At 55.5% G+C, this 26,896-nt stretch overlaps 1 protein-coding gene across 2 annotated transcripts; it reads right to left on the bottom strand.

The window, feature by feature from the left end:
• Positions 1-2,242: 2,242 nt before the first annotated feature.
• On the bottom strand, positions 2,243-26,779 carry LOC147373041 (TRIO and F-actin-binding protein-like). 2 transcript variants are annotated; one of them, XM_086402749.1, is made up of 14 exons: positions 26,627-26,779; positions 21,733-21,789; positions 19,025-19,093; positions 18,811-18,900; positions 18,312-18,421; positions 16,154-16,679; positions 15,400-15,510; positions 9,649-9,796; positions 7,811-7,913; positions 6,851-7,010; positions 6,657-6,770; positions 5,581-5,667; positions 4,575-4,738; positions 2,243-2,956 (listed from the first exon to the last, which is right to left on the bottom strand). In XM_086402749.1, the coding sequence occupies exons 1-13, from the start codon at positions 26,630-26,632 to the stop codon at positions 4,577-4,579; spliced, it is 1,743 nt and encodes a 580-aa protein (XP_086258875.1). In that variant the 5' UTR covers positions 26,633-26,779; the 3' UTR covers positions 2,243-2,956; positions 4,575-4,576. The 2 variants fall into 2 exon arrangements, with proteins under 2 accessions (XP_086258875.1, XP_086258877.1); XM_086402751.1 differs by lacking the exon at positions 21,733-21,789.
• Between the last annotated feature and the right edge of the window lie 117 nt (positions 26,780-26,896).

Below are 26,896 nucleotides of genomic sequence, written 5' to 3'. Positions count from 1 at the left end.
TGGTATTGTTAGTTCTGTTGATTTGAGCTATTCTAGTGGGGTGGGGTGGGGAGGGATATCTCATTGTTTTTCAACAGCTGAGGTGGGGCACCTGTTCATAGGTTGGCCTGATTTTTTAGTTTGTCTGGGAAGCCCTGCCTGCGGAGAGGGTGGGGTGGGAGGGAGCTGGTGGGGAGGGTGTTGCCACAGCCCAGGTGCCACATGGGCAGCCCGAGTTGGACTGAGAGAGTCACGGAGGCAGGGGATGGGCTAGAATGATGTCCAGGAGGGGCTGGTCTGGGGCAACAGGGCCTGGTGAGGATGGGCAGGGCCCTGGACTCAACTATCTGGTTACTGGGGCTGCCCACGGCATGCTTCTTATCCCATGAGACGGGAAGTCCTGAATCACGGCAGCACCAAGCCTGGGTGATTTGATGGCTCAGGGATTCTGGTTCTTCTTTCTTTCTGTTCCACCATCTTTAGCATATTAATGAGCTAAAATGGTGGCAACATGGGGACTTCACCCAGCACTGTCCAAAGGTCAGGAGAGAGAGGCCTCCCTTCCTTGTGCCCCTAAGAGTAAGGAAGACCTCTGAGGATGATCTGCTCCATCCCTCCACCCCAGTCAAGACTTTCCTGGGCCATCTCATTGGCTGGAACTATATCCCATGCCCATTCCTAAACCCATCACTACAAGGGAATGGGGCACATTTCCCCCACACCCCACAAGCTTGCTCCCCCATGGGTTCCCTGAACACACTAGGGAGGTTCACAGGGCATTTGCTCATGCTTTCCCCTTGGAATTGGAAAACCTTCCTGATTTTTTCATCTTGTTGTTGTTTTTCAGTCCCTCAGTCGAGTCTGACTCTTGTGACTCCATGGACCCATTTTTCCATCTAGAAAAGTCATATTCCAAAACCACCCCCAAAATCCTCTTCCACCTGAGGGCTGGGGGCCTCCCCTGGGTTCCCACAGCCTTCTAGAACCCAACCCTATGTGACCTGTTTTTGTGGCCTCAGTCGGGGGCAGGGCCAGTTCTTGTTCAACTCTACACACCCAGTGCTCAGCACAGAGGTCCCCCAAGGGTTGATGGGAACAGCCGCAGGGGGTGAGGCTGCCTTGTCTTCATCACCTTTGCCACAGCCCTGCAAATTGGACAGCCAGGCTGGACTGATGGCATCTCAGAAAGGGGGCCTCTTCCCAGCCCCAGGTGGGGCCATCCACGATCAACACAACAGCCAACAGAGATGAGGCCCCCAGCGTGGTGGCCTGGGGTGACTGCTTCTACTTCCCCGCCCCTAAGCCTGCCAGGCTGGACAAAACCTCTGGGCACAGCGTCAACATGGGACTGGGATTGAAAAATACTCATTTGATGGAGAAGCAAATTAAGGCTCTTAGAGAGGGGCATGGCTTGACCAAGGTCAGTCATGGGCAAAGCCTCAGGTCCCAGTCCTTCCTCCAAGGCTGGCCCAGTGCCCACTCAGGGCTTCTCAAAATGAGATGCCCCTGATCCCTGGGCGGGGCGTGGGGCGCATGTTAAAGTGCAGATTCTGACTCAGGAGGTCAGGGCGGAGCCTGGACTTGGGGTTTCTCACAAGCTCCCAGGTACCACAGCTGCTCCTGCTGGCCTGCAAACCCCACGTGGAGCTGCAAAGCCTGGTGGAGAAACCAGATTCTCAACCCCACCCTCAGAAGCCCACATGCTACTCCTTTAGGAAGGGTGGAGTGCTGGAGGGTATGGGTGGTGAAGCCACTTTAAGAAACCCCAACCATAGAGACAGTCTTCTGTATGATGCAGGGAACCCAAAGCTGGTGCTCTGGGACAACCTAGAGGGGTGGGATGGGGAGGAAGGTGGGAGGGGGGTTCAAGAGGGAGGGGACATATGGGATGCCTTTCTCTCTCTCTATATATATATATACCTACGTGGGCTTCCAAGGTAGTGCTAGTAGTAAAGAACTTGCCTGCCAATGCAGGAGATGTAAGAGACAAGGGTTCAATACCTGGATCAAGAAGATCCCCCGGAGGAGGGCATGGCAACCCACTCCAGTATTCTTGCCTACAGAATCCCATGGATGGAGGAGTCTGGCGGACTACATATATAGGATAGATATACCTATATACCCCCATGTACCTATGGCTGATTCATGATGATATATGGCAGAAACCATCACAATATTGTAAAGTACTTATCCTCTAATTAAAAAAAAAAAGAACCCCAACCTCTGCCACCCACCCTGTGTAGGCCATCCAGGACACCAGAGCTGCCAGAACATTTTATTAAGTTAAGAAGGCTCATGGAGCAGGAGAGAAATGCCTGCACGGGGCGGCTCCCACAGATCCATGCCCAGCACCCCCTCACAGGACGGGGCAGGGCTGTGGGGACAGCTGCCGGCTCCCTCTGTCCATCTGTCCCTCTGTCCAGAGTCCCAGGGAGTGGGTCCCCCCCAGGGCAGAAAGTAGTTAGTGGGAGGTAGGGTAGGAAGAGGGTGGCCGGCTCCCTGCCTGTCCCACCGAGTCCACCCTGCCACAGCTACTGCCAGGCCTCCGCTAGACCCCAGATGGGGAGACAGGCCCAGAAGCCCAAGCAGGTGGCTGGGGACAGAGTAGGGGCTGGTGCTGGAGGCATGTGCCACCAGGAATTGCTTTTTAAAACGTATAAAGTGTTTTTGGGGGAAAAAAAGGAAAAAAAAAATCTATATAAAAATCTCTTCACATATAAAATCCTGAAGAAGGTGCAAGGTAAGACCCAGTGCTAGGGGCGCGCTCAGATACGCAGAAAGTGTACATGTGTATGTGTGTCTGTTGCTATGTGTGTGTATGTGTGTGTGTGCATGTGTGTGGTGGGTGTGAGTGCACGTGGGTGTGAGCCCACAGAGGGTGGGAAGAAAGCTTGGCTTCTGACGTCCGTCCGGCAGAGAAGGAAGGCGATTGGTCCCCTTGGACTGGGGGGTCTGCAGTGGGCTGGACCACGAGGACCTAGAAGACAAGATTGGGGGAGTCTGCTAATTAGAAAAAAACATGTACCCCAAAGTTCTCAGCAGCACTATTTACAATAGCCAAGACATGGAGGCAACCTAAGTGTCCATCGACAGATGAATGGATAAAGTATACATATATTAATACAATGGAATATTACTCAGCCATAAAAAAGAATAAAATAATGCCATTTGCAGCAACATGGATGTGACTAGAGTTTATCATACTAAGTGGAATAAGTCAGATAGAGAAAGACAAATATCATATGATATGACTTGTATGTGGAATTTACAAAACAGAGACAGACTCACAGACACAGAAAACAAACTTATGGTTACCAAAGTGGGAAGTAGGGGTGGGGGAGGAATAAATTAGGAGTTTGGGATTAGCAGATATAAACTACCATATATAAAACAGATAAATAATAAAGTCCTACTGTATAGCACAGGAAACTATATTCAATATCTTATAATAAAATATAACAAAAAAATTCTGAAAAAGAACATATCTGTATTTCTATTGGGTTGGCCAAAAAGTTTGTTCCATAACACCTTACAGAAAAATGCAAACTTTTTGGCCAACCCAGTATATATAACTGCATCACTCTGCTATACACCAGAAACTAAAATAACATTGCAAACTGTAACACTGTAAATCAACTACATTTCAATTCAATAAACAGAGCAAGGGGATCTGGCTAAGGCCAGGGAAGTGTGACCAGCAGGCCCTTCTAAAGCCTCTCAACCCCAAAGGCTGGGCCAGACCTGCTCCTCTGGGCTTCTCCCCGCGCCTGGCCCACAGGGTGGCCTCTCCCGAGTGCCTTAGGAAGTCCCCAAGGACGTGTTACAAAGAGGAAGCTCCAGGTAGACAGGGCAGGAGGAAAAGCATCATAAAAATAGCTCAGAGGGATTTCCCAGGTGGTCCAGTGGCTAAGAGTCTGTGCTCCCAATGGAGGGAGCCTGGGTTCAATCCCTGGTCAGGGAACTAGATCCAACATGCTATAACTAAGACCCAGTGCAACCAAAAAAAAAAAGTCTCAGACCCTGCTAAGTCAGGGACGACTGTGAAACTGAGTGGGACAGAACACGGCCTCCAGTGATGTCTGGGGTGTGAAGCTCAGAGGAAGGAACCTGTGGGCGATTAGCAGACACACCAGCGAGCTGTGCTGCTGGGTCTGATGAGGAGGTAGGCACACCCACACCGGATCTGCCACCCAAGCCAGGCTGATCAGTTAGGGCACTGCCAGCCCTGAGGAGGGGCGTGGACGGTGCAGGGCTGCAGCTGTGGCTCTGTGTTAAGAAGCTTCCACTGTCACATGGCAGGGACAGGGCCGATAATCACAGACTTGAACTGGCTGGCCCACCTCTGAAGGAAACGCACTCCAGCTCACAGAGCAGCCTCTGGGAGAGTCGGATGGATCCCCGGGATGGCCCCGAGTTGCCAGCGTCACTGTCCCCCCATCCAGATAGGGAAATGGAGGCTGGGAGGAGGAAGTGCACTGGCTCAGGGGGCAGCGCAGGCTTTCAGGTGCAGATGAGCCTTGAGGTCACACCTCCAGCCTGGCGCCTGTGACGGCCTCCCCCTGCGCGCCCTGCAGTGCCCACCCCGTGGGGCCCACCTCTACTCGGCCAGGCTGTTGCGCACAGCCTCCTTCTCCTGCAGGGCAGCCATGGCGAGGCGCAGGTGCTCTTTCAGCTGCTCAATCTCCCGCTCCGACCGCGTCTTGATGTGGTTCAGCTCCACGTACACGTCCTGGTACTTTCCCGAGGTGAAGCGCTTGTCCTGAGGGCCGGGGAGGCATTGTGAGGGCAGGGAGCCCTCCCTCCTGGCCCTGCCCACCTGCCGGCACAAACAGCCAGGCCCCTCCAAGGCCCCTGGTTGGTTTTCTCCCTCTAGGTGGCCTCCCCAGAAGGTTCCCCTGCTCCACCCAGTGACACAGGTTTCAGCATCATTTTCATCCCATTTAAGATGAGAGCCAAGGCTCAGGGTGGTGAAGCTTCTGTCCGAGGCCACACACGCAAGTGAGTGGCTGGGAGGGCAGGTCAGCCCGGCCCAGGGTTTGGGCCCCTTCCAGGAGTCTCCCAGAACCACCAACACACAGAGAGTTGTCAAAGACACATGGACATGGCACCAAGGGTGGGTCAGACTGGGCCCCAAATCTCAGTCCCCCAGCTCCCAGAAACACAGGTTTCTGGGAACGCATACTCCACACTGGAATGCATACTCCACAAGGACAGGGATTTTGGTCTGGTCCACAGCAAGTCACCCAGTACCCAGTATAGTGCTGAGCACATAGTAGGTATTCAATAAATATTTTATGATTAAATACTGGGTTGGCCAAAAAGTTCATTCAGGTCCCTTCCATAAGATGTTATGGGAAAACCCAAAAGAACTTTTGGGCCAACCCAATAAAAACAAGGGTGGCCTGGAGCAAATCACTTACCCTTTCTTAGCCTCAGTTTCTTTGTCTGTAAATGGGAATACTGACCCCTACATGGGGGAGGCACAGGGAGGGCCTGATGAGGCCAGGAGTGGCCGACACAGAACAGGTGATCACAGGATGAGGGCACAGCTGGATCCAGGGGCTCCCCACCCCTCTGGCACCTCAGCTGGCCAGGACTCACCTTCTGCATCATCTGGAGCTCATCTCGGAGGCACTGCACCTCCTTCTTCAGATACTGCAGCTCGTTCTCCTTCACTCGCAGCAGCACCTGAGGTCACAGGTTCCAGGCTGATCTGGGGCCAGAGTCCAGAGCTACCCTGGCCCACCACACCCCAAAGCCTGACTTCTCTCTGCTTTGGGCCCCTAGAAGGCAGCTCCTAACCTGCACCAGGGTCCCTGGGGGAAGACTCGTCCAGGAAGCCCTCTCTGATTTCTCCTTGCTCTCTCAGCCCATCTGTACCATGTGAGTGGATATCTTATGGTCACCCCTGCTGTGGTCACAACACAGCACCAGGCCCTCAACTTGAGGGCAAAGATCATGGAAAGAAGCCACAGTATGGCCCTACTGTGAGCTAGAGAGGGCTGGGCTTCCTCATTAACACCTCCCCAAACCTTGATGAGTAGGTACTACTATTTTGACCTGACCGAGAAGGAGACAGGTTCAGCAGGGTGAGGGAGACTTAAAAGCTTAAGGCTTTGGAGCCAGGCTGCCTGGTTCAAATCCCAGCTCCCACACTGACAAGCCATGTGACCCTGGGCAAGGTACTTGACCTTCCTGTGTCTCAGTTTCCTCAACTGTAAAATGGGGAGAGCAACAGCATCTTTTTCATAAAACTGCTAGAAGCTTCAATGATTTAGCAGATACAAGGGCTTATAGAAATGCCAGGCAGAGAGTAAAGCTGTGTACAAATTTTTGTTAAATACAACCAAAGACAAGGGTGATCCTGGGATCACATATACATTTTCTCATTCTGGCTTCTCTCAGTAAGGGAGGGGCTAGCTCCATTTTACAAATGAGCCACTAGGACTAAGAAAGGTGAGGTGACTTGCCACGGTCACACAGCAGGTAGGTGATAGGACTCAGGTGGAGAGCTTTCACCCAGCTGACCCAGGAGTGCTGGGTGCACAGCAGACCTCCTTCCGAGCTGCCCTGTCCTCTCCCCAGGACAGACCCAGCCTGTCCGGGTACCCTCCCCAGGCCCAGGCCCCACGCCCCAGCTAGGAGGCCTGGCACAGGGTGGGGGGATGTGGGCACACCTCCAGCTCACAGGAGCTCCGCTCGCTGCTGCGACCACAGCCGTTGCCCGTCCCCTGAGAGGCGATGAAACTGCGCAGCCGGTCAATCTCCTCGGACAGGCGGGTGTGCAGCTCCTGGGAGGGGTGGGGGATGGTCAGTGTGGGGGGGCCAGGATGCCCACGCCCCACCCCCACCCCCGGGGGCCAAGGCCCACCTGGTTGTGGCGCAGCAGCTCCTGGCCCTCCTGTTGGCAGCGCCGCAGCGTGTGCTCACGCTCCTCGGCCTGCCGCGTCAGGGCCCCGATCTCCAGGCACTTCTGCGAGTACTGCTCTGATAGCACCTGCAGCTCCCGCTTCAGCGCCTCCACGTCTGACCTGCCAGGGTAGAGTCAGGGAGGATGGCCCGGGTTCTCTGGCCCTTGGCCAAGCCGGGTCAGGTCATGCAGACTTGAAGCCGCTCAGGACTTCTGATTCTTGCCCTAGTTTTGCCTTCAGCCCACTGTGGGGCTGTGAACTGGTGTGTCAGCCTCTCTGGGTTGTAGGTGCCTCCTCTGTGAGGGGGGTGGGTTGGAGAAGCCCATCTCTTAACGCCTCTATAGCCCCAGCATTCCAGAGCTGTGCTCTGACAGGGAAGGACACCTACCGGCTTCTACTGTAGCCCCGCTCTGTGTGTGTGCATTAGTCACTCAGTCGTGTGCAACTCCTGGCGACCCCATAGACTGTAGCCTGCAGGGCTCCTCTGTCCATGGGATTCTCCAGGCAAGAATACTGGAATGGGCTGCCATGCCCTCCCCCAGGGGATCTCCCTGACCCAAGAACTGAACACGGGTCTCCAGCATTGCAAGCAGATTCTTTACTATCTGAGCCACTAGGGAAGACCCTAAGCCAAGCTCTAGGGGACACTAAAGAGGGGAAGAGAGAGTGGAGACTGAGACTGGATAGACAAGAAGGGGCCTGAGAACAGTTGTGCGCACTGGTGTGGGGGGTCCTACCGCTTCTGTTCCCTACGCCACATGACTGGAACAGGAATTTCTGCTGGGGGCAAACTAACATGGTCCCCTGCCCAGGGGTCTCAGCACAGGTCCCTCACTCATAACCAGCAGAGTGGACAGCTGGGCCCCCTGGCTCAGAGGGAGGCCCTGCCCCCAGGCTGCAGGGCCCCATCACCCTCTTACTGGTGCTGCTTCCGGAGGCCATCTGGACCTTGCTGGAGAGTCTGTGTCTTATTCAGCTCCCGGCTCAGCTCCTCCTGGTAGGCTTTCTTCATGGCTTCAATGGCTGGAAGCAGGGCAGAGAGGTAGAAGGGAGATTGGGGAGGGGTCAGGAGCAACAAGTTCCACTTCCTCTAGGACTCCGCGTGGAGACAGGAGCAGAGAGTGATAAGCAAAGAGTGCTGGGCTGGGCTGTGTCATGGACTGAGTGGCTCTGGGTAAGCTGCTCAACCTCTCTGAGCCTGTCTACCACAGGAGGATGACAGAACCTGTCTGAAGGACTCTGCTGGGGAGACACTTCAGTGTCTGACCACCAGTACCTCTTGTTATTCATGATTTCTGGATAGGACTACACACAGTCCTCCCTGCAGAGCCTGGAAGGTTCTTTAACTAGGTCCATCTGCCTGGCCCAGCCAAATAGTCAAGAACACTGGCTCTGTGGCCGGTACAAATTTGTGTGATTTTGTGCAAGGGACCTAACCCCTCTGTGCCTTGAATCCTTATCTGTAAAACAAGGTTAACAAAAAACGCCTTTCCTCATGGGTTACTGGGAGATGTGCGTAGAGCATGCAGAATAGAACAATGCCTGGCACAGAGGCAGTACTCAGACACTGGCCCCCACTGGTTTATTTTCAGTCTGCAAGCCCCCAAGGACTGAGTCTCTTTCCACACTCACACAGTGCTGTTGTGAGGATTAAACAAGTCCTCATTCATAGTCTTATCCATAATTCCAAAATCCAAAAGCTCTGAACACTGCAAGTGTTTCATAATTCTTTTGGTGCAATCCCCAACCTGAACAGATTCAAGGCTATTTCTGGTCATATTATCCCACTTAAGAGCAACACAGAAATTTCACTGCAAAATCTTAGTGCTAGATTTCAAGGTGAAACCCAGACCCTGCTGGGGGAGGATATCCTGGGTTATCTTCCTAAAATGCAAAACACACTGACCCCAGGGTTTGGGACGAGGGGCCCTCAGTTTGAGTTCTTGAACACTGGCAGGTGGCAAGTTCCAAATCACATGACCTCTTTCATCATTTCTATTATTCTGCAAACCCCATGGAAGTGTCTAGCATGTGCCAGACACACACAGCAGGTCTGCAGGGGACAGAGAGGGAAAGCTGGCCAGAATCTTGGGTATACCTATTCCTGACTTGGAAGAGCAGAGGGAAGGGTTTAGAGCATGGCTTTGTAGTCAGAGTGCTCTGTGTTCCAGCTCCATCTTCTGATACCTCCAAGCTATGTCATCTGGGATAAGTTGCTAACTTCTGAGCCCCAGCTTCCTCATCTGTGAAATGGGTTCACTCCCTGGGGCACTGCAAGGACTAAGGTTGCTCGTGTGTGTAACAGGGTTTGGTTAAATGCCGACGACACCTTGCCTTGCTCTCCCCTGGGTCCATCCCACTGGCCCAGTGAGACGGCACTCATAGAAGAGCAGGGTCTGCGGCTGACCAGTCTCTCCCCAGCACATGGCACGGATTTTTGGCTGTGGAAAACAAACACACGCTGCAGCTCAGTGTGTGTGTGTATGTGGCTTGACGTGGGCCTCCCAGTAGCCACAGGCCCCTGAGGAGAAGACTCTAACCCTAACCCATGCTCTGTGTGTAGGGGGAAATCAATTATTGCCTTGGTTTCCCCTTTGCAAGTAGGGTTAGAGGCCATATCTAGGGGCTCCTGACCCCTCACCCCAAGTTTGGCACCAGACCCTCATCTCTTATTTAAAGACCTCCAGTCAAGAGGAGCCACAGCCTGGAGGCTCATGGGGCCGGGCCCTGCTGTGCCGTTCCTGCCCAGGGTCCTCACCCGAGGCTGTGGCCGCTGTCTCCTCAGCCAGGAGCCATTCCTTCTCCTGCTGCAGCCGCTGCAGCTCCCGTTCGTGGTGCCGCTGTAGCTCCTGCATCACCTGCTGGTGCGAAGACTCCATCTCTGCCAGGCTGCGCTCGCATGCCTCCTGCAGGTGGGAGGCCAGGACATCACGGGGCTGCCCCCATGGCCCAGGTAGTGCCCCTTTCCCAGCCTGAGGCAAGAAGCCTCGGGGGCAGGCCTGCCCTGGTCCAGGCTTCACCACCTCTCCCTCAAGACCCTGGCATCATCAGCCTGTATCTGCCCCTGCTCCCCGCCACCCACAACCCCCAGCCTGTCATTCTGCTTCAAACCCTTCTGGGCTTCCCATCCTGCAGAGCAAGTCCCTGCTCCAGTGTCTGCCAACCCTGATGGTCTCAACCTAAGTCCTCCCCAACCAAGGAACATCATAGTTACTTAAAAAAGAAAAAAAACAAAACAGCTCATGGCATGTTCACACCTCTGAGCTTTAGCTCATGTTATTCCCACTGCCTGGAACTTTCTTTTACAACTTTCTCTTCCCGGGTAATCCACTTGGCCTGCAGCCTGGCTTAAATATCCTCCGAGCTCTGACTCTGGTCAGCCTCTCCCCTGTTTTTAAAGGCTCTGCTTCTGCCAGATTATAAATCCCCACCCCCCACCTCCACCAAACAAAGAAGATCTGATACAGTTCAGAGTCCCTGGGGTCTAGGCCAGGCCTGACTTGTGGCAGATGCTGAGTAAGCAAACTGAAATTGATGACTTAGCACAAAATGGGGCTGTGCAGACAAGACCGGCAAGTTTTTAAATGACTGATAATACCCACTGCTGGGAGAGTCAGCTGCAACCGGGTGTGTGAAGGGCAGTTTGGTGGTGTCATCAAATTTTAATGACCCTTTAACCTGGCAGGTCCACTCCTAGGAATGACCCCACAGAAAGTCACGCATGTACAAAGACTCTTAGACAAGGGTATTGTCTGCGGCCAGGTTGGTAACAGGTGAAAAATGGAAACAAGGTAAGTACCTAACAGGAAAGCCCTTAAATAAGTTATGGGATTGCACTTTACAAAGGATCTGGGCAGCTGTTAAAAGACAGAGCTGCCCACGCAGACTGCTGTGGAAAGGTGTCTCGAAAGTTAGGTCATGAAAGCTGGTTTCTGATGATAAACGTGGTGTGACCCCATTCGCGGACCAAAAACACTTAAGAGCTGTAGGTCTGAGTACCTGTGCATAAGGGCACAGAAAAAGGTATAGAAGGCTACCCTGGAAAGTAGAGTGGATGACCCTCCGAAGATGTCCACGCCCTACTCCGAGAACCAGCGAATGTGTTACCTTACATGGCCCAGGGGACTAGTGATTGCTAATCAGCTGACCTTAAAATAGGGAGATTATCCTAGATTATCCTCTGGGCCGAAAGTAATCACAGGGTCCTTGGATGTGGAAGAGGAGGCAGGAGAGCAGGGAGAGGGAGAGGGGACTAAGGCAGGAGCCCAGTGGGAAGAGAGAAGGACCGGACTCTCCTGCACGAGTTCTGAAGATGATGGAAGGGACCATGAGCCAACGAATATAGGCGACTGCTGGACGCTAGAAAAGGTGAGGAGATGGAGCCTCCCCAGAGCCTATGGAAAGGAACGAGATCCCATGGATGCCTGGATTTTATTAATAGCCTGGGGAGACCCACGTTAGACTTCTACTCTACAGAACTGTGAGATGATTAATTGTGTTACTTATGTTTCTGGCAATTCATCACAGCTGCAACAGAAAACCATACAGATATGCTTAGAAGGTAACCAAGGTAACCCCTGGGGCTGGAAGCAAGTAGGGGGAGGAGAGTTCACACATTTGTTTCTAACATTTTGATTTGTTTGAAATTATTTTTGAAAATGTAAACAAATTTCTTACATGATTAATATATGTTTAAGATCATTCAAAAGGGAAGGGGAAGAGCCAAGGGAGAAACGGGAGGCACAGATAAGAGACCCGATGCAGATAAGAGGCTGAGTCCTCCCCCAAGGCACAGGGCACCTCACGGCTGGGGACGGAGGATGACCCCCACCACACCAGCAGCCACATCTGGGGGGCTGCATGGGCCAGTCTGGGGAAGGACAAGGGCCAGGTCTCCAGGATCCAGGTGTTCCGAGCTGTGGGTAGGGGACACCTGTCTCACTGAGCCTCTGTGTATCCCCTCAGGTGGGGCAATGGAACATGGCCCTGGGAGTTCCACAGACTGGGTCCTAGTCCTGGCTGTACCACGGAGTGAACCCGAACAAGCCTGTTCCCCTCTTTCAGCCTCAATCTCCTCATCTGTAATACAGACCCCATAAGACCAACTCTCAAGGCTCCCTGAGCTAAGTCAGCGTTCACTGTAGAGATCACCCACCTGTAGAGACAGGAGCCTAAAGGAGATGGGATTGCTGTTCTTAAAGAGCCCCATCAGGCCGGCAGACCTGGCAGTCAATACGGCGTCCAGAGGCTGATGTCAGGAGGTGGGCACTAGTCCATGAGGAGGGGCTCCTAGAAGGCCAGGCGCTGCTCCCTCTGACCTGCCTTTCTGAGGGCCCAAGTGTGATGGCTGCCACCACTGATGTGGATCAAAGTAGGTAAAGTGCCCGTGGCCGCTACTGCAGTAGGCACTGAAGCCCCAGGCCCCCTGGCTGCTGTCCTGCAGTAGCAAACCCCACAAGCTGGAAGGGGGGCACCCCCTTGGCCTGAGATATCAGGCTTGGGAATCCCTGCCCTGCTGTCACCTCACTAGGGTCCACTGACTCTCCAGCTGCCTCCCCTGGGGCCTGAGGGGACACAGACGGTTCAGCTCCTCTTTTTGGGTACCCTCCCCTACCCCGTCTTGGGCTGTTTCCCCATTATGCCCTTCTCACCCCCCATTCCACCTGCTACCCCTGCCCATCCCAATCTAACAGGATGAAACACTGACAGCCTTGGGGAGCCCAGCGGGCGCCTGGGGACCAGGAAGCCAGGACTGCAGACACAAGTCTGCTGCCAGCTTGGAGGACTCGCCTCCTCTCTGGGTCTCCGTTTCCCCATCTGTACCCTGAGAAGTCAGAGCAGTGCTTTTCCAGCTTTGTTTTAGTGACAGAAACCTTCCTGCAAGGGAAATTAATGCAGGTTCTAATAGTCAAAGACAGTGCTGCTCCAGGACCAACAACTGTGGATGGACCCACCCAAAAAAGGCAGCCTCTGGGGTGTCCAAGGGGTCCACAAGCTCAGTCTGAAGCCCTCTGGGGTGGGTAGGGGGGCATCTCTGAGGTGCCTGGAGGCCTCAGGTGGTGGTGCTGGCCCCTCTATCTAGAGATGCCCCACCTTCCTAACTGGGCCCTCCCTTTCCTCTTCCCCACATCAGGTGATCCCCAGGCTCACCCTCCACAATACACCCCCAACTCCCCTCAGCCCTGGTCTCCCTTCAGCTGAATGTTCCAGAACCACTCAGCCCCAGATGGCCCCTGGCCTTGCACGGTGGCCCCAGCTTCTGGCCAGCTCCCCTCTGCCTTCCTCGAGGCAGTGGGCCAGCCTGAAGCTCCCCTCCCCACCCCCACCCTCTTCCCTCCCCCCTCCTTCAGCAGCGTCCTAGCTCCTGGTGCTAGGACTCCCTGCACACTAACCCCACCTTCCTGATGTCGCGTCCCAGACCCCAAACCTCCTGAGGTGTGTGGGTCGCGATCCCAGCTTCTCAGCTCGGCAGTGGGCGTCTCCTTGATGAATACCCAGTGGCAACCCCGTCCTGCCTCAGCCCCCGCTCCCACCCCCAGCTCCAGGAACACTTCCTGAGAGCCCCACGCTCCCTCGGAATCTCTAGAAGGCCTCCCTGCCCAGAGCCTGGGACCCCAGCCGTCTTTTTTTTTTTTTTTTTTTTGCTTCAGACAAGGGTGTGCTATCTGGGGAACAGCAATTGTCAAATTTTTAGGAATTCTGTGGTGCAGCTATTTAGCATAGCTGTTATCGGAAATTATATAAACTTATAATTAGTTACATTAAAAACAAGGCTGAGGGACTTCCCTGGCAGTCCAGGGAATCTGCCTTCCAATGCAGGGAACACGGGTTTGGTCCCTGGTAGGGGAACTAAGATCCTACATGCTGAGGGACAGCTAAGCTGTGCGTTCCAACAAGAGAGAAGCCGGCACACAGCAATGAAGAGGCTGAAAGCAGCAACTAACACCCAATGCAGACAAAACCAAGTAAGTGTTAAAAAACAAAGCTGATACTCAAGATTCATTACCTCCTAATTATGTCACTGCATTTTATTATTAGCTATGCTCTGAGGTTATTTACATGTCCTGTATCTGCGGGGTGGAAATGCCACATGATGCTCGGTGCAGTTTCCCAACTCTGTTCAGGGACATCAGCCATAGCAGGAATATTTACACCATGGAAACTGGTAAACATTACAAATCAGAGCTTGATTTACTGTTTTGTTGATTGTCCAGACTTAACCAAATGATGAGAAAAAGCTATTAACGCTCACAGTACAGATTAAACTTCAAAATGTGCACTAGCTCAGACTGCTACATTGTACACAGAACAAAACCCCAAGAAATGTCCTCAAAAGAATACTTTCAAATAGTCTCAACAGTAAAGTATCTTTCAGTTCAGCAAAGAAGTTGCTCATGACATTGACCAAGTAAAGTTTAGGCATATATCTGGCTGTCATACTCATTCACACACAAAAAAATGCCAACCAACATTCATGTTAGAACGACACTCATTTGTCAGTTTGCTGTGGATACGAGCATTTGGAGAAATCAACAACAGTACTCTGAGAAAAATCAATTTGCAATATGGAATTCACAATAGAAGCATGACGTATTTTTTATTTGTAAGTTGCACACTAAACATGCTCTGTATCAGTAAAATTTACAATAAACATATATAAATGTGTCAGTGTGTACACGCACACGTATTTTTTTCTGGAGAACTAGTTGTCCCGGACATGACAATCAAAAGTGTCTCTGGACACGGCCAAAATGTCCCCAGGGGAACAAAATCAACCCTTGTTGAGAGTCGCTGTCCTAGGCAGGCCGTGCGTCCCCCGAGGGCCACTGGAGGCACTCATGTCCTGTAGACCACCTTGCTCAGGGCCTCCGCCTGGCAGGATTTTCCAGTGTTTAGGGAGCGATTCCCAGGGGCCTAGCCTTCCCTGGTGGCTCAGTTGGTAAAGAATCCGCCTGCAATGTGGAAGACCTGGGTTCGATCCCTGGGTTGGGAAGATCCCCTGGAGAAGGGAATGGCTACCCACTAAAGTATTCTGGCCTAGAGAATTCCATGGACTGTATAGTCCATAGGGTCGCAAAGAGTCAGACACAACTGAGTGACTTTAACTTTCCCAGGAGCCTGCCCCCTGGGGGGTCCCATGCTCCATCAGGCCCCTCTTCCCCAGAGCAGTACAGAGGAAGGGAGTCTAAGTACAAAAGGTCACGTGGGGGCTCACGCATGGGCTCTGCAGTCAGCTGGACCCAAGTTCAAATCGCACCTCTGACATCTGCAGGCCAGTTGACCTCAGGCAAGTCACATACCCTCTTATAGCTCAGTGGCCTTGTCTGCAAAATGGGCACAGTCCTCACGTCCACCCTCTGGGGAGATTAAGTGAGATGGTGCACGTCAAAGGCCTCACCCGGGTTCCACTCTGGTATAGGAAGGGCTCCCAGAATATCAGCTGTTTTCTCAAAACACGGCAACCAGAAACCCATCCCCACCCCCCAACACAACAGCTCCATGGCCTTACCTGTGAGATGTAGCCGGGGGGTATGTGGCCATCCTCCTGGGACTTGGGTGCACCCTGAGGAGCCTCCCCTTGGAGACGCCATGCCTCCAGTTGGGCACGAAGGGACTGGACCTACGGGGATGGGGGGAGGCAAGGTCAGTGAGGGTCTTAAAAGCAGAATGGAGCTGGCGTGATGAAGTGGCCCTGGTGTGGACACACGGGCAAGGGGGACGTTCCAGATGCTTCCTGGATGGCCAGGTCAGGGACCCAGGAGAGCGCTGGCCCAGAGAAGAAGGCTTAACAGGGTTGGGAGCAAGATACCACAGTCACAGATATTTACCTATTATACAGGTGGGAGGAAACTTCTTGGAGCCTCAGTTTCCCATCAGAGAAACAGTGAGGCGGTCTACCCTATGGGACCATGAAACGGCCATGTGACCAGGTGAGGACTGCATGAGCCAACGTAAGTAAGGAGGGCCTAGTACAAGGCTTGGCATGCAGAAGGTGCTCAATAAACGGTCGCTCCCTTCTCTTCCCCCTTCCCTTCTCTGGGATTGCTGAGGACAGAACGAAGATGGGGAAAAACAAACAAAAACAAAAGATCCCCAAGGTCCAGGAAAGAAGTCCAGTTTACAAGGCATCTGGTGTCATGGCTCAGGGGTGAACTCCCCAGTCACCGTAGGTATGCAAGAACTAACGCTACAGCATGAGTGCAGGGATGTTAAGGGCGCTGGTGGGGTGAGGAGGCTCCCAGAGGCCAGCCGTGCCCGCCTACCTCCTTCTCCAGCGCCTCGTGGCTGTCGCTTGGGGCCCCCCGGCGCTCCCCGCGGCCTTGGTTGAGCAGGGCAGTAAGAGGCACCCGCTTGTTCTCCCGAAGGGGCAGCTTCTCCAGCTCCTGCCACTTCTTCTCAATCTCCTCGCTGAGCCGGCTCTGCTGGTCCTCGGTCAGGGGGGCGCCCAGGACCCGGCGCGGACCCTCACCTGCCGGTGTCTCCGTGGCCCGGCTGTCCGTGGCCTCGAACCACTTGCGTCGCTCCTCGGAGCGTTGGGCCAGGTCCCGCTCCAGCTCCTCCTGCTTGGCTGGGCGGTCGAGGGTGCGGGCTGGGGTGCGGGCCCGCTGTGGGGAGCCCTGAGTCAGCGGGGAGAGCTCCACGTAGTCCAGCAACTGCCGCTGCCCGTCTGCCTTCCGGGGGCCACCCCGGCTGATGACCTCAGAGCCCACCCGCTGCTCCCCTGCCTTCAGGGAGCCCTTTGGGGTGCCGTAGCTGTGCAGCGTGTTCTCCTTGTTGCAGTCCGAGAGCCTAGGGGGCCAGCAGAGCCACGTCAGGTGGGACCTGGCCTGCTTGGTCCCAAAACAAGCACTTCTGGAGTGTGACCCGAGCGTCGGGGCCTGGGGACAGACCCCAGTGGAGGAAGCAGGTTAGAACTACCGCTCCCTCATTAACAGATCCTGGGAACCATCCCAGCTCGGCCACTTCCAGGGAACCTGGCCGCCCTCTCTAAGCCTCAGTCATCTCATCTGTAATACGGGACAACAATGCCTCTTACAGGAGGGACGTGAGGACTAGATGAGTGAATGTGTGCAAGGCCTTTGTGAATGGTGATGGCAGCATCAGCGTTAAGGGTGTGGTGGGAGACAAGGCCCTGGGTTCAAGAGGCTCAGTGGAATAGGGGAGATGCCCAAGGGCACTGCAGGTGAGGTGAACAGTGGCCTCTGGCTACACAGGCACAAACTGTGGAGACACATAACAACTTCTTCCATAGCAACACTTTTTCCATAGCAACACTGGGTACGTGGTCACCTGGCCAGAAACTAAAGTGTCCCTTGCCGCTACAAGTGTCCATGTGACCACTCTGCCCAGTGCAAGTGAGAGGCGGCACCCTTCAAAGGACCAGGTGTGCCCTGGCCTGGCTCCTGGCTTGGACCCGTGAGGATGTGAGCAGTGTTCTGGCCCAGAGGCAAGGCTGGGGGCTAGGGGCTGCACAGCCGCCCCACCAGGTCTGGGCTGGAGTGAGAAATAAACCTCTCCCTTGCATGAACCTGTGTTTGGGGTTTCTTTGCTATAGCAGTGAAGCCTATACAGTAAACCATAGTCCAGCTGCACAGTGGGCAAGAGTTTATAAAGCGCCTCTGTGCACATCCTCACACGACACCTGGCGTGACAGGTGAGGAATCTGAATCTCAGTCCAGACAGCAACTGGCCTAAGGTTGCCAGCCAGGGTGTGGCTGGGCAGGTGGACACACACTCCGTGCCCCCTCAATACCAAGCTTCAGTTTCTGCTGCCCAACAGCCAGAGTTTTGACCCTCAGAGACATCTGGGCTTTTTGTTTGTTTGTTTAAAAAGATGCTTACTTAAATTTATTTTTATTTACTTTTTGGGTGTGCTGCGTGGCATGGGAGACTTTTAGCTCCCTCACCAGGGATAGAACCCATGCCCCCCTGCAGTGGAAGCACAGAGTCCTAACCACTGGACTGTCAGGCAAGTCCCACATCTGGCGTTTATACTGTGTGGGGGCTCTACCACCAGGTCACTCAACCCTCCCGCCCCTCTCCCCACAGCGACCTCCACAGGGAGTGAGTCCTCCACCCACACTAAGTAGCCATCCCCTCTCCCTGACACAGGCTCAGACACAGCCCCCTAGGCACACAGACAATCAGCCACCTCACGGGTCCTTTGACTCAGCAGCACTTCTCCAAAGAGCCGAGGCCTCTCCCCACCCTTTCAGGGTGGGATGAGTCAACCTCCAAAGCTCAAGGTGTTTCTGGATGAGTGCCACAGATACCCACTGCCCCCTCCCCCACCTCCCTATTTTGTTGGCAGAGAAACTGAGGCCCAGGGCCCTCAGGCGAGCACTGGACACCCATTCAGGATGCAGGGCTGGGGGGATGGTAAGTGCCTCCCCGAAGCCCCCAGTCCAGCCCAGCACATACTTGGTGACATCTGGGGCTGAGGTGGGACGCACAGTCTTCCTCAGAGCCTCGATCCAGTTCCTCCGGATGCCCGAGGTCATGGCCGACAAGGTATAGACAGCGTCTTTGGTCTGCAAGTCCACCCCACAGGTAGGTTGCCACCTGGCCAGCTTCCTTGCTCCTTCCCCACTCTGGGCCCCAGGGAGGTGCCCTTCCCTCCCAGGGGGTGGAATCTCAGGTCTCGAGCCTGGAGGTGAGCAGAGGATGCACACCCTCTCCTCCTAGCCTTGGAAGAGCCCCATCCCCTCCACAGTCTCTCCAACATTCGAATCGGCTTGCCAGTGATTCCTGGGATTGCCCCAGACAAGCTCGGTGTTGGCAGCAGAGCTTCTCACTGGCTCTGAGGACAAGGTCTCTGGGGAAATGAGTGATGGGAGCCAGTCTGGTGAGCCACACTCCACCCCCACGCCTCCTCTGGGGGCCCTCCAGGGATACCGCCCGCAGCAGCCCGCAGGCTCACGTGGATCTGGAAGCCATAGTTGCGCTGCACCGCGTACTCGGTGACGTCCGTGCAGGAGCGCAGGTCGATCTCGCCGTCCAGCTCATCCGCCTGCAGCAGGAGGGCTCATGATGGTCCATGGACTCCAGGGATCCCTCCCTGAACCCCCTGACCCCCTACCAGGGGGCCCCTGGAACCTGATGGGGGAAGGAGCCCTCCCACTTCATTGTCTCACCTCCTCAGCGGTGGAATCCCGGTAGTACTTGAGGCTTGAGTCGGTCAACACAAACCAGTGCTTCTTCCACTGCGAAGGAGAGATGGCGGTGAGTAAGGGTCGGGGGCATGGAATGAGTGTGTGTTTGTGCATCATTCCACAGGCATCTTGGGTGCTTCCAGGTCAACTGTTCGGCTTGCAGCAGGTGCCTGGCACCCTCACCAGCTGGGCTGAGGGGTGGGGGTCAGGGGACAGTGCAGAGTCACAAAATCCACATTTGTAGTTAGCTCCTCCATTCCCTCTCTGAGCCTCGGGAGCAGCATCTGTGAAATGGGTTGGCTTCTCCTCACTAACCACACCCTCCCTTTCTTTCTGAGAGCCCTTCCCTGATTTGTTGACAATTCCATAGGCCTCTTGATCCTTTCCGCCAAGATCATCAAGGTTCCTATACGCAAATCCTGCCCAGTGCAGTCCAGGAAGGGATTGTGACCTGGGTAAGGCATTTGCCTAGCAAGCCAGGGGCCAGGACTTCAAGAGTCTTCTTCCATATACTACTCCTGGATCGATCACCCCAACAGCCAAGGACAAGTCTCCCAGAGAGGACCAGAAGGGGGCCCAGGGATAAGTGTCTGAGAGCTGGTCATATTCTGTTTCTTGATCTAGGTGCTGGTTACGTATATGTGCAGCTATGAGAATGCATTATCTGTACATTTATGATGTGGGCACCTTTCTGCAATGCTTCTCTCTGCTGCAGATGGGGTTAGGTTGGCAGGACACGTAGGAGAGGGGTGGGGGCATCAGAACAGCCTGATACGAAAGTGCCAAGCTCAGCTCACGTCCGGGCTTCTGGCCACTCACTGGAATGCCAGTCAAGATCCACCCACTGCCAGGGTCAGCCCATGTCCTCCGCAGCTCCCCAGCATCGCCAAGCTCTGGTTGTTAATACTTCAAGTACTTGGTTTTCTTTCCTCAAGAAGATGGTTAAGTTTTCAAGGATATGCCAGGATGATACTTTCTACTTCTTTCCACACTGGCCTCCCATGAGAAATAGGACTTCAGCATCCAAGAGACCTGGGTGACAGCTATTTCATCCCTTGCTAGCTGTGTGTCTTTAGTCAAGTGTCTCAACCTCTCTGAGCTTCAGTTTTCTGACTTGTAAAGTAGGGCTAAGTAGTCCCTAAGCCTCCTGGTGAGGTCAGAAATTCCTAACCCTCCCCGGAATGTCTCTCATGGCACCTGGCGTGTGGTCAGGCACTAGGGTGTCGGGGATTGTTCTGAGAGACTGGCTCTGTTAGAACCACGCTGTTCTTCTGAGTGACCCGAGCTACTACACACAGGACAACTGTTCCTCTGTCAAGTGGGGCAGGGGTTCAGGCCCAAAGATCTCTTAGGCCCTTCCAGGCTTGGTCTACGACTGCCTGGGATGGCAACTGGCCGGAACTCTGGGCCTCAGGCACCCCAAGTTCTAGGCCTGGGTTTGCCCAAGGTGCTGCTGGGCCTGGAAGAGATCAAAGCCCTTGCGGGCCTGTCTCCTGTCTGTGCACCACGGGGTCGGGCTGGCTGAACTCCCAGGGCCCTTCCAGCTCGGACATTCCAAAACCCTGTGAAAGAGAATGAGTAATGGCCAGTTCTGGGTGGGGCTCATAATCTCTGCCCTCCAGAGACCCTGGGTGGGGAGGCTGGGAAGGGTCACTGGCGGGATGCCCGGCCTTGTGTGAGCCTGGAGCCCAGCCACCAGGGGGCTGGCAAGCAGGCAGCGGGTTCAGAAGGTTGTGGGCTAGAGGGAATAAAGCATGTGGGTAGGGAATACAATGAGATTCCCTTTGGCTTCAAGCCCTCCGTGGCATGCGGGCTGCACGCAGACCCAAGCTGCGGGCGCATGCAGGACCCGGGCAGGGAGACGTCCCCTCCCAGGCTGGGTGGGCAGAAGGCCAGCTCCACCTCCAGCCTGGCAGCCAGAAGGGTAGAATGGTGAAAAGCTACTGTCCCTTCTGGCTCTAAGGATGCACACAGTAGAGAAAGGGAAGGGTGATTAGCTGAGGCCCAAGCGGGCACTGAGGGCTCTGTGGAACATTTTATGTGCTTGACCTCTGTGACTGTTATCCAGCCTGGAAAGAATTCTCACTACCCAGCATGCCCATTTCACAGATGAGGCCACTGAGGCTGGAAGAAGCTGTGACTCACTGGGGCCCCAGGTTGGTGAGACTTCAAGGAATGTACTCTGAGCCCCCACCCCAGGGCTGGGGGGAGCTGCTGCATGGCTGAGCCTTTGGGAATCTGTATACATCTCAGGCTGGATGATCTCTGTGAACCCTTCCACTCCAGACCCTCAGATACCCAGCCAGGGTCGTCAAGGGGTGGAAGGGCCTAGGGGCTCTTGGTGAGGAGAGAAAATGGGGTGCAGGGCGTGAAGGGCCAGGAGGCCGCCATCCTGGTGACCTTTACATACTGCAGGCTGCTTCACGAAACTGAGATGACTAGCAGCCTCTGGCCTCCCACCCCGCAGCCCAAGGCCTTCTTTCCAGCAGGACAAGAAACATCCCCCTCAGGGTTCCCACTCTGGCCCTCACCCTCTAACCCCTCCATCCAGAAGCCAGGGTCTCTAGATGGCTGGACAGGCCAGGGAAGCTGCTCAGCCACCTGGGCAGCCCCCAGGACCCTACAGGGCCCTGCAGCAACCCCACTGCCCACCCCCTACCCCTCACCCCACCCCACCACAGACCTCCTACCTCTCCAGGCTCATCCAAGATAGACATCCATCCCTTCTTGAAGTTTAGCAGATCGGGCTATGGGGAGAGGGGGTGGCAGGTGAGTCAGGCCAAGCGAGAACCAAAGGGGCTCATCCTACCTGCTCTAAGTCCTATAAGAGTCCTGGGAAGCCAGGAAGGAGGGTTGAGGACCCAGATAACCCCCCAAATCCAGGCAGGCTCCCAGCCACGGAAGCAGCCTTGGTCCCCCTCCTGAACATCTGGCAACCTCTGAGAGGTGGGCTGGGTGACTGGCCATCCACCACAGACCTCCAAGCTCCTGCCCCAGCCAGCCTGCTTCCTCACCTGAGTGTGGAGGAGAGGGAGAGAGAGAGGGGAGAGAACTCTGCCTGGAACAAGGAACCCTTACAGAGGTCAGAGGACAGGCCAGATCAGCAGGGCTGAGTGAACTGTCCAGTTCCTCTCACTGAGGCCCAGGCAGATAATGCCCTAATGATCTTACCCACCCCCAACCCACTAGCCCTCCCGTGGTCCAACCAGCCCTGCCCTTCCTCGTCTCCTGGAGACCCTGAAAGATGGAGCCAGGCCCAGGGTGTGGTCTGAGACCCCCTGGGCGCCCCCAGCTCTTGGAAGGGCCGGGGAGAGGGTACCTCAGTTCTGGCAAGTCCTACCTGCCGAGTGCTGCCCAGGGGGGCACGGCCCCGGGGTCTGGGGGCTCCCAGCTGTAGCATGTTCCATAGGGACCTGGAGCTAGGTCCCCCCGGCCTAGCCCCTAGAGGACAAAACTGCTCATCTGCGCATTTTCTCTGGCCAGGCCAATCCTCAGACCCTCCTGGCCTGCTGGGGAGACCTCTCTCTCTCGTCTAAGTCCCGGTCCCCCTGCTGTCTCAGCTCCTGCTCGCTGGTGGGCCAAGCTGGCCGGTAGGGAGGAGGCTGCCACCTGTTGCCATGGCTCTGAGCCCACCTATCAGCACCTGCATCACAGCTCCACCGGGCCAAGGTGTCTGGTTGCGTAGAGGGAGTGGGTGGCATGGCTCAGTGGGGTGGATGGTGACAACGGTTGGAAACCTGGAAACTGGAGCCACCTGACCTGGCCACCTGCCCTGACCCGCTTTCCTCTGAGGAAGCCCCATTTTCCTCTTCCTCCGGTGGAGGAAGAGGCCTGAGAGGGGCTTGGGCCAGCAGCCTGGACCTCCTGAGCCATCCTCAGCCATGGCCTTGGGACCAAGGCCCCTGGATCTCGGCAGGCTGGCGGCCCAACCCCTGCATCATGCCCTTCCCTGCAGACCTGTCTGACGGAAGGGACACGGGCTCTGCTCAGACCTGGGAAACCCCAGGCTGTGTATGCCCTGTCTGCTTTCTCTTCTTCCCCGCCCTGTTCCCCACGTGGGCCAGAAGCTGCCCAGGGCGGTTCCAAGCTCAGACTGAAGACCAATAGCCATGCTCAGGGCCACCAAGTCATCTGGATCCATGTGCAGACAGGGGCCTCCCGTGGCCTCAGGGCCTGGCATGCTGTGACCCCAGGGGAAACCTGCTGATTAAATATCCACCCTCCACTACCTCCCTGATCTAAATTCCTGTGCTTTGGGGGCTGTTCCCACCCCACCTCCTGGCAGCTGAGGAGCCAGGCTTTTTAGGATGGACCACAGAGCTGGCATCACTGTGCAGACCTGGGGAGAGCTCCCCAGGAAGGACCAGCTGACCACCCAGCCAATCAAGACAGCCAAGCTGGGGCTGGGAGAGTCATGGGCTTCCAGAGGCTGAGGAAGGGCAGGAATGACAGTTTGGGACCCCAAGGGCTGCCTGGGAAGCAGAGTGACCTTCCTAAGTCACATCCCCTCCCTGAGCCCAGATGTTTGATGTGGCAAATGATGGGGGGGGTCCTGCCCTCCCCCAAGTTCCATGAGAGAAACTACACACAGAAACACTGGTACCCACACACTGTCAGGCATGAGATGGGATGGTGACCTTGGGGAGAGAAGGCCACCAGTGTGAGTTTTTAAACCTTCTGGCGGGCGAGGTCCTGCAGTTACCTGGGAAGCCCCCAAGGGTCAAAAGGTCAGAGAACCTAACTCTCTGCCCCCTGTAACTTCACACATGGCTCCTCAGCCCCAGATACCTTCCCTCCACCTGCAGGAAGCTCCCTTTCCCCCTTTTTTCCCTTCCGGAGCACTGATAGCACCTCACAGCAGCCCTCCCTCCTTTGACCACAGGTCAACTGTGCCTCAAGCCAGCCTGGACCATGGACGCCGCCCCCTGTGTGCGCGCTCTGGCAGGGGACCCGCTCCCAAAGGCCTAGTGTCACAGGCCTGCCTCAAAGCCTCAGGGACGGCTTCAGAACAAGGTCCGGCTGCCTCAGGACAGCACGAAAGCCTCAGCCTGGCCTCACCCCTGCTTAGGGGGCCCCATGGTTTACGTCATCACACTTCCTCTCTGATCCCCCACACACCAGGACTGGGGCCCTCCACACACACCTATGTCCTCTGCTTGAAACACAAGGCCTCCTCCACCTCCTTCACCCAGGCAGACCCCTTCTCATGCCTTGAGACCTGGCTTCACTGCCACCTCCGAGGCACCTTTCCCAGTACACACCACACCAGATGACTTCCCAGGGCCTCTGTGGCATCTGTGATCATCCTGAAGCCACTCACTTATCCCTCAAGGCTAGACCAGAAGCAACTCCATCAGGGACACGCGCTGTTCACCCCCCGACAAGATCTTAGGACTCGGGACATTCATACAAATTTCTTTCTTCCCTTCTTTCTTTTCATCTCTCTCTTATTTTTTTGAACCAGGCCCTGTTCTACACCAGGAAATCAGCGGTGAACAAGAGATGCAGCCCCTGCCTGGTGGAACTCTGAAGAGAGACAATAAACAAGTGAGCAGGTGTATAATTTGATGCCAGGCAGCGGCTGAGGATGAAGCTCCGGGGCAAGGCTGCACCCAGCTAAGGCAAAAGAAGGTGGAGCAGAGCCTGACTCCAGGCCCAGCTTCCTGAAGCCTCTAAGCATTGACACGTTCATAGCACCTTTGCCACTTGCTCGTTCAGATTTCTGAGGTTGAAGTCAGGGAGATGGGGCCAGGAGAGAGGAAGAGGATGTGAAGAAGCAATGGGCAGGATACTAGCCTGGAGTGGGCTCAGGTCTGAGAGCAGCCAAGATGAATCCGGTAAACACTGTCAAAGGTCATTACGAGCCTCCTCTCTGCTCCATAACCTTTCATAACTCTCCAGTGCCCCTGAACAAGCCCAAGCTGCTCTTCCTGGCCTCTGAGGCCCTCCTTCCCAAGTCCTTTTTCTATGTTTTCACCATTTCATTCCCCAAATACGGCCACCAGCCTTGGTCCACACTGTACACCCCCCACCAATTCCTCTCCATTTGACAAAGTCCTATAGTCCCAGGAAGTCATTTCCCTCGGGAAGCCTCTTCCCACCAGCAGGGATGGGCCCCCACATGCTGCTTCTGGCAGCCTTACCTGAGTTCAGCATGTGCTTCCCCAGGAAAGGCAACTATGTACATTTATCCGATCCTGAGACAAAACTAGGACAGACCAAGTTACAAATTCTGGCTCAGCCAGGGCCGGGCCATGTCACCCAGGGCACATAAGTTCACTACCTACAGTGTGAACTCATCAGTGTCCTCATGGGTTAGACCGGGAGTTACCATCAACCTGCAGGGATCCAAGCTGGTAATGTGACAGCACCCAGTTTCAGGGCCTGGCAGGCACCCCATAGGCAATGCAACCACTCTCCACTAGCCTAAGGCGGGGATGGGGGGGTGGGGTGGAAGACACTGACTCAGCTCCTCCCCCCACATCCCTCTCTACTCCCTGACAGGGGAGGGGAGGCTGCTGACAACAGGAAGGGCCGGCAGAGAGGTGGCAGGATGTGCAGAGGCTGAGGAAGTCCAGGCAGTGAGCAGGTCATCGCACTTAGGAGGCAGGGGCCCTGCGCACACCCACGCTGCTCAACTGCCCCCAACTCTCCTCACCAGGCTGTCAGAGCCTCCCTAAGGCGCCTGCCAGAAACCAAAAGCACTCCTGCCCCTCCCTTCCAGAACATCACAGTGAAGGGGCCAGAGTGACCTGGAAAAGGGCTACTCCTTCCCTTACACTCAGGGTAACCTCTGGCAACTCACCGAGGCCCCTCTCAGTTTATTACACTGTGGAACGGGGCTATCGGTGAACTCAGCTATGAGACGCAATATGATAATTAAGGTACAAGTACTGATACAGGTTGGGTATGGCTTATCCCCAAGAGAAAGACAAATCCCTGCCACCGTGTTCCTCACTCCCAATCGCTGGCCTGCCCCACCCAAGGTCCCAGAGCCACTGCGAAGTGGCAAGTCCGGGAAAGCACGGTATCCTGCTACTTCAGAAGTCCCAGGATGGGCTCCAGAGGCCTCTTTTCACCCAGCCAACCTGCGCCCAGCGCCCACACGGGCGGACAGACTTCCCAGACCCGCACCAGCGAGACCCATTCCAACCAAGGGAGCGCCTCTCTCCAGCCCCTGGCGAGACCCAGACCCGGGCTAGGCCCATCTCCGCTCCTCCCGCGACCCAGAACCCTGGGAGACCCTTAAGAATCTGGCGCAACTTGGGGGAATCAGACCAGGTTTTCACTAAAGGGAGCTGGAGAAGAGAAGGGGAAAGGGCCACCCCGAATCTGTCCATGATTGGACCTGCAAAAGTTAGGGGGTGGTGCCTGAGAGCTAGAGTTCCCATCTTCTCGGGGTAGGGGTTGACCGGGCTCCTGGCTCGGAAAAGTGAGGCCGGGGGCAGGTGAGGCAGGACAGCCGGCCCGTGCGGCCGGAGGGGGTTGCCCAGAGGGGAGCGGCGCGGCTCTGGCTCCGGCTGTCGCTCTCCTCCCGGCCTGGGGGTGCAGAAGGGCTGCACCCCTGGCGGGGGGGGCACTCACCGTCATGTCGGCACCCAGGGGCGGCAAGAGCAGGAGGCAGGAAGGTGGAAAGGACTCTCGGGCTGGGCTCAGCGGAGCGGGAATCCCGCCGCCGCCGCCGCCCCTCTCGGCCGCCAGCCGCCGCTCCTCCCGGCCCTTCCCTTCCCCGGCGCTGCCCCGGCCCCTTCCATCCGCCCATAAAACTTTTTTTTTTTTTTTTTCAAACTTCCTGGGAGGATCCGGAATGGCCAATGGGCGGCGGGGTAGCCGGGACAAACAGCGGCGGGGGCC

Source organism: Bos grunniens, chromosome 5 (genome assembly GCF_055505025.1).
Source record: "Bos grunniens cultivar Pamir isolate PY7600 chromosome 5, Bosgru_T2T1.0, whole genome shotgun sequence".
NCBI classification, from domain to species: Eukaryota; Metazoa; Chordata; class Mammalia; order Artiodactyla; family Bovidae; genus Bos; species Bos grunniens.
The sequence above is the reverse complement of the archived record's forward strand: the minus strand, read 5'-3'. Positions and strand labels throughout refer to the sequence as shown.

Coding starts and splice junctions, on each gene's coding strand:
- LOC147373041 (XM_086402749.1), bottom strand. Junction 18,901..19,024: donor GGGATTCCACCGCTGAGGAG/GTGAGACAATGA, acceptor CTCCTGCTGCAG/GCGGATGAGCTGGACGGCGA. Junction 7,011..7,810: donor GGCCTCCGGAAGCAGCACCA/GTAAGAGGGTGA, acceptor CTACCCTGGCAG/GTCAGACGTGGAGGCGCTGA.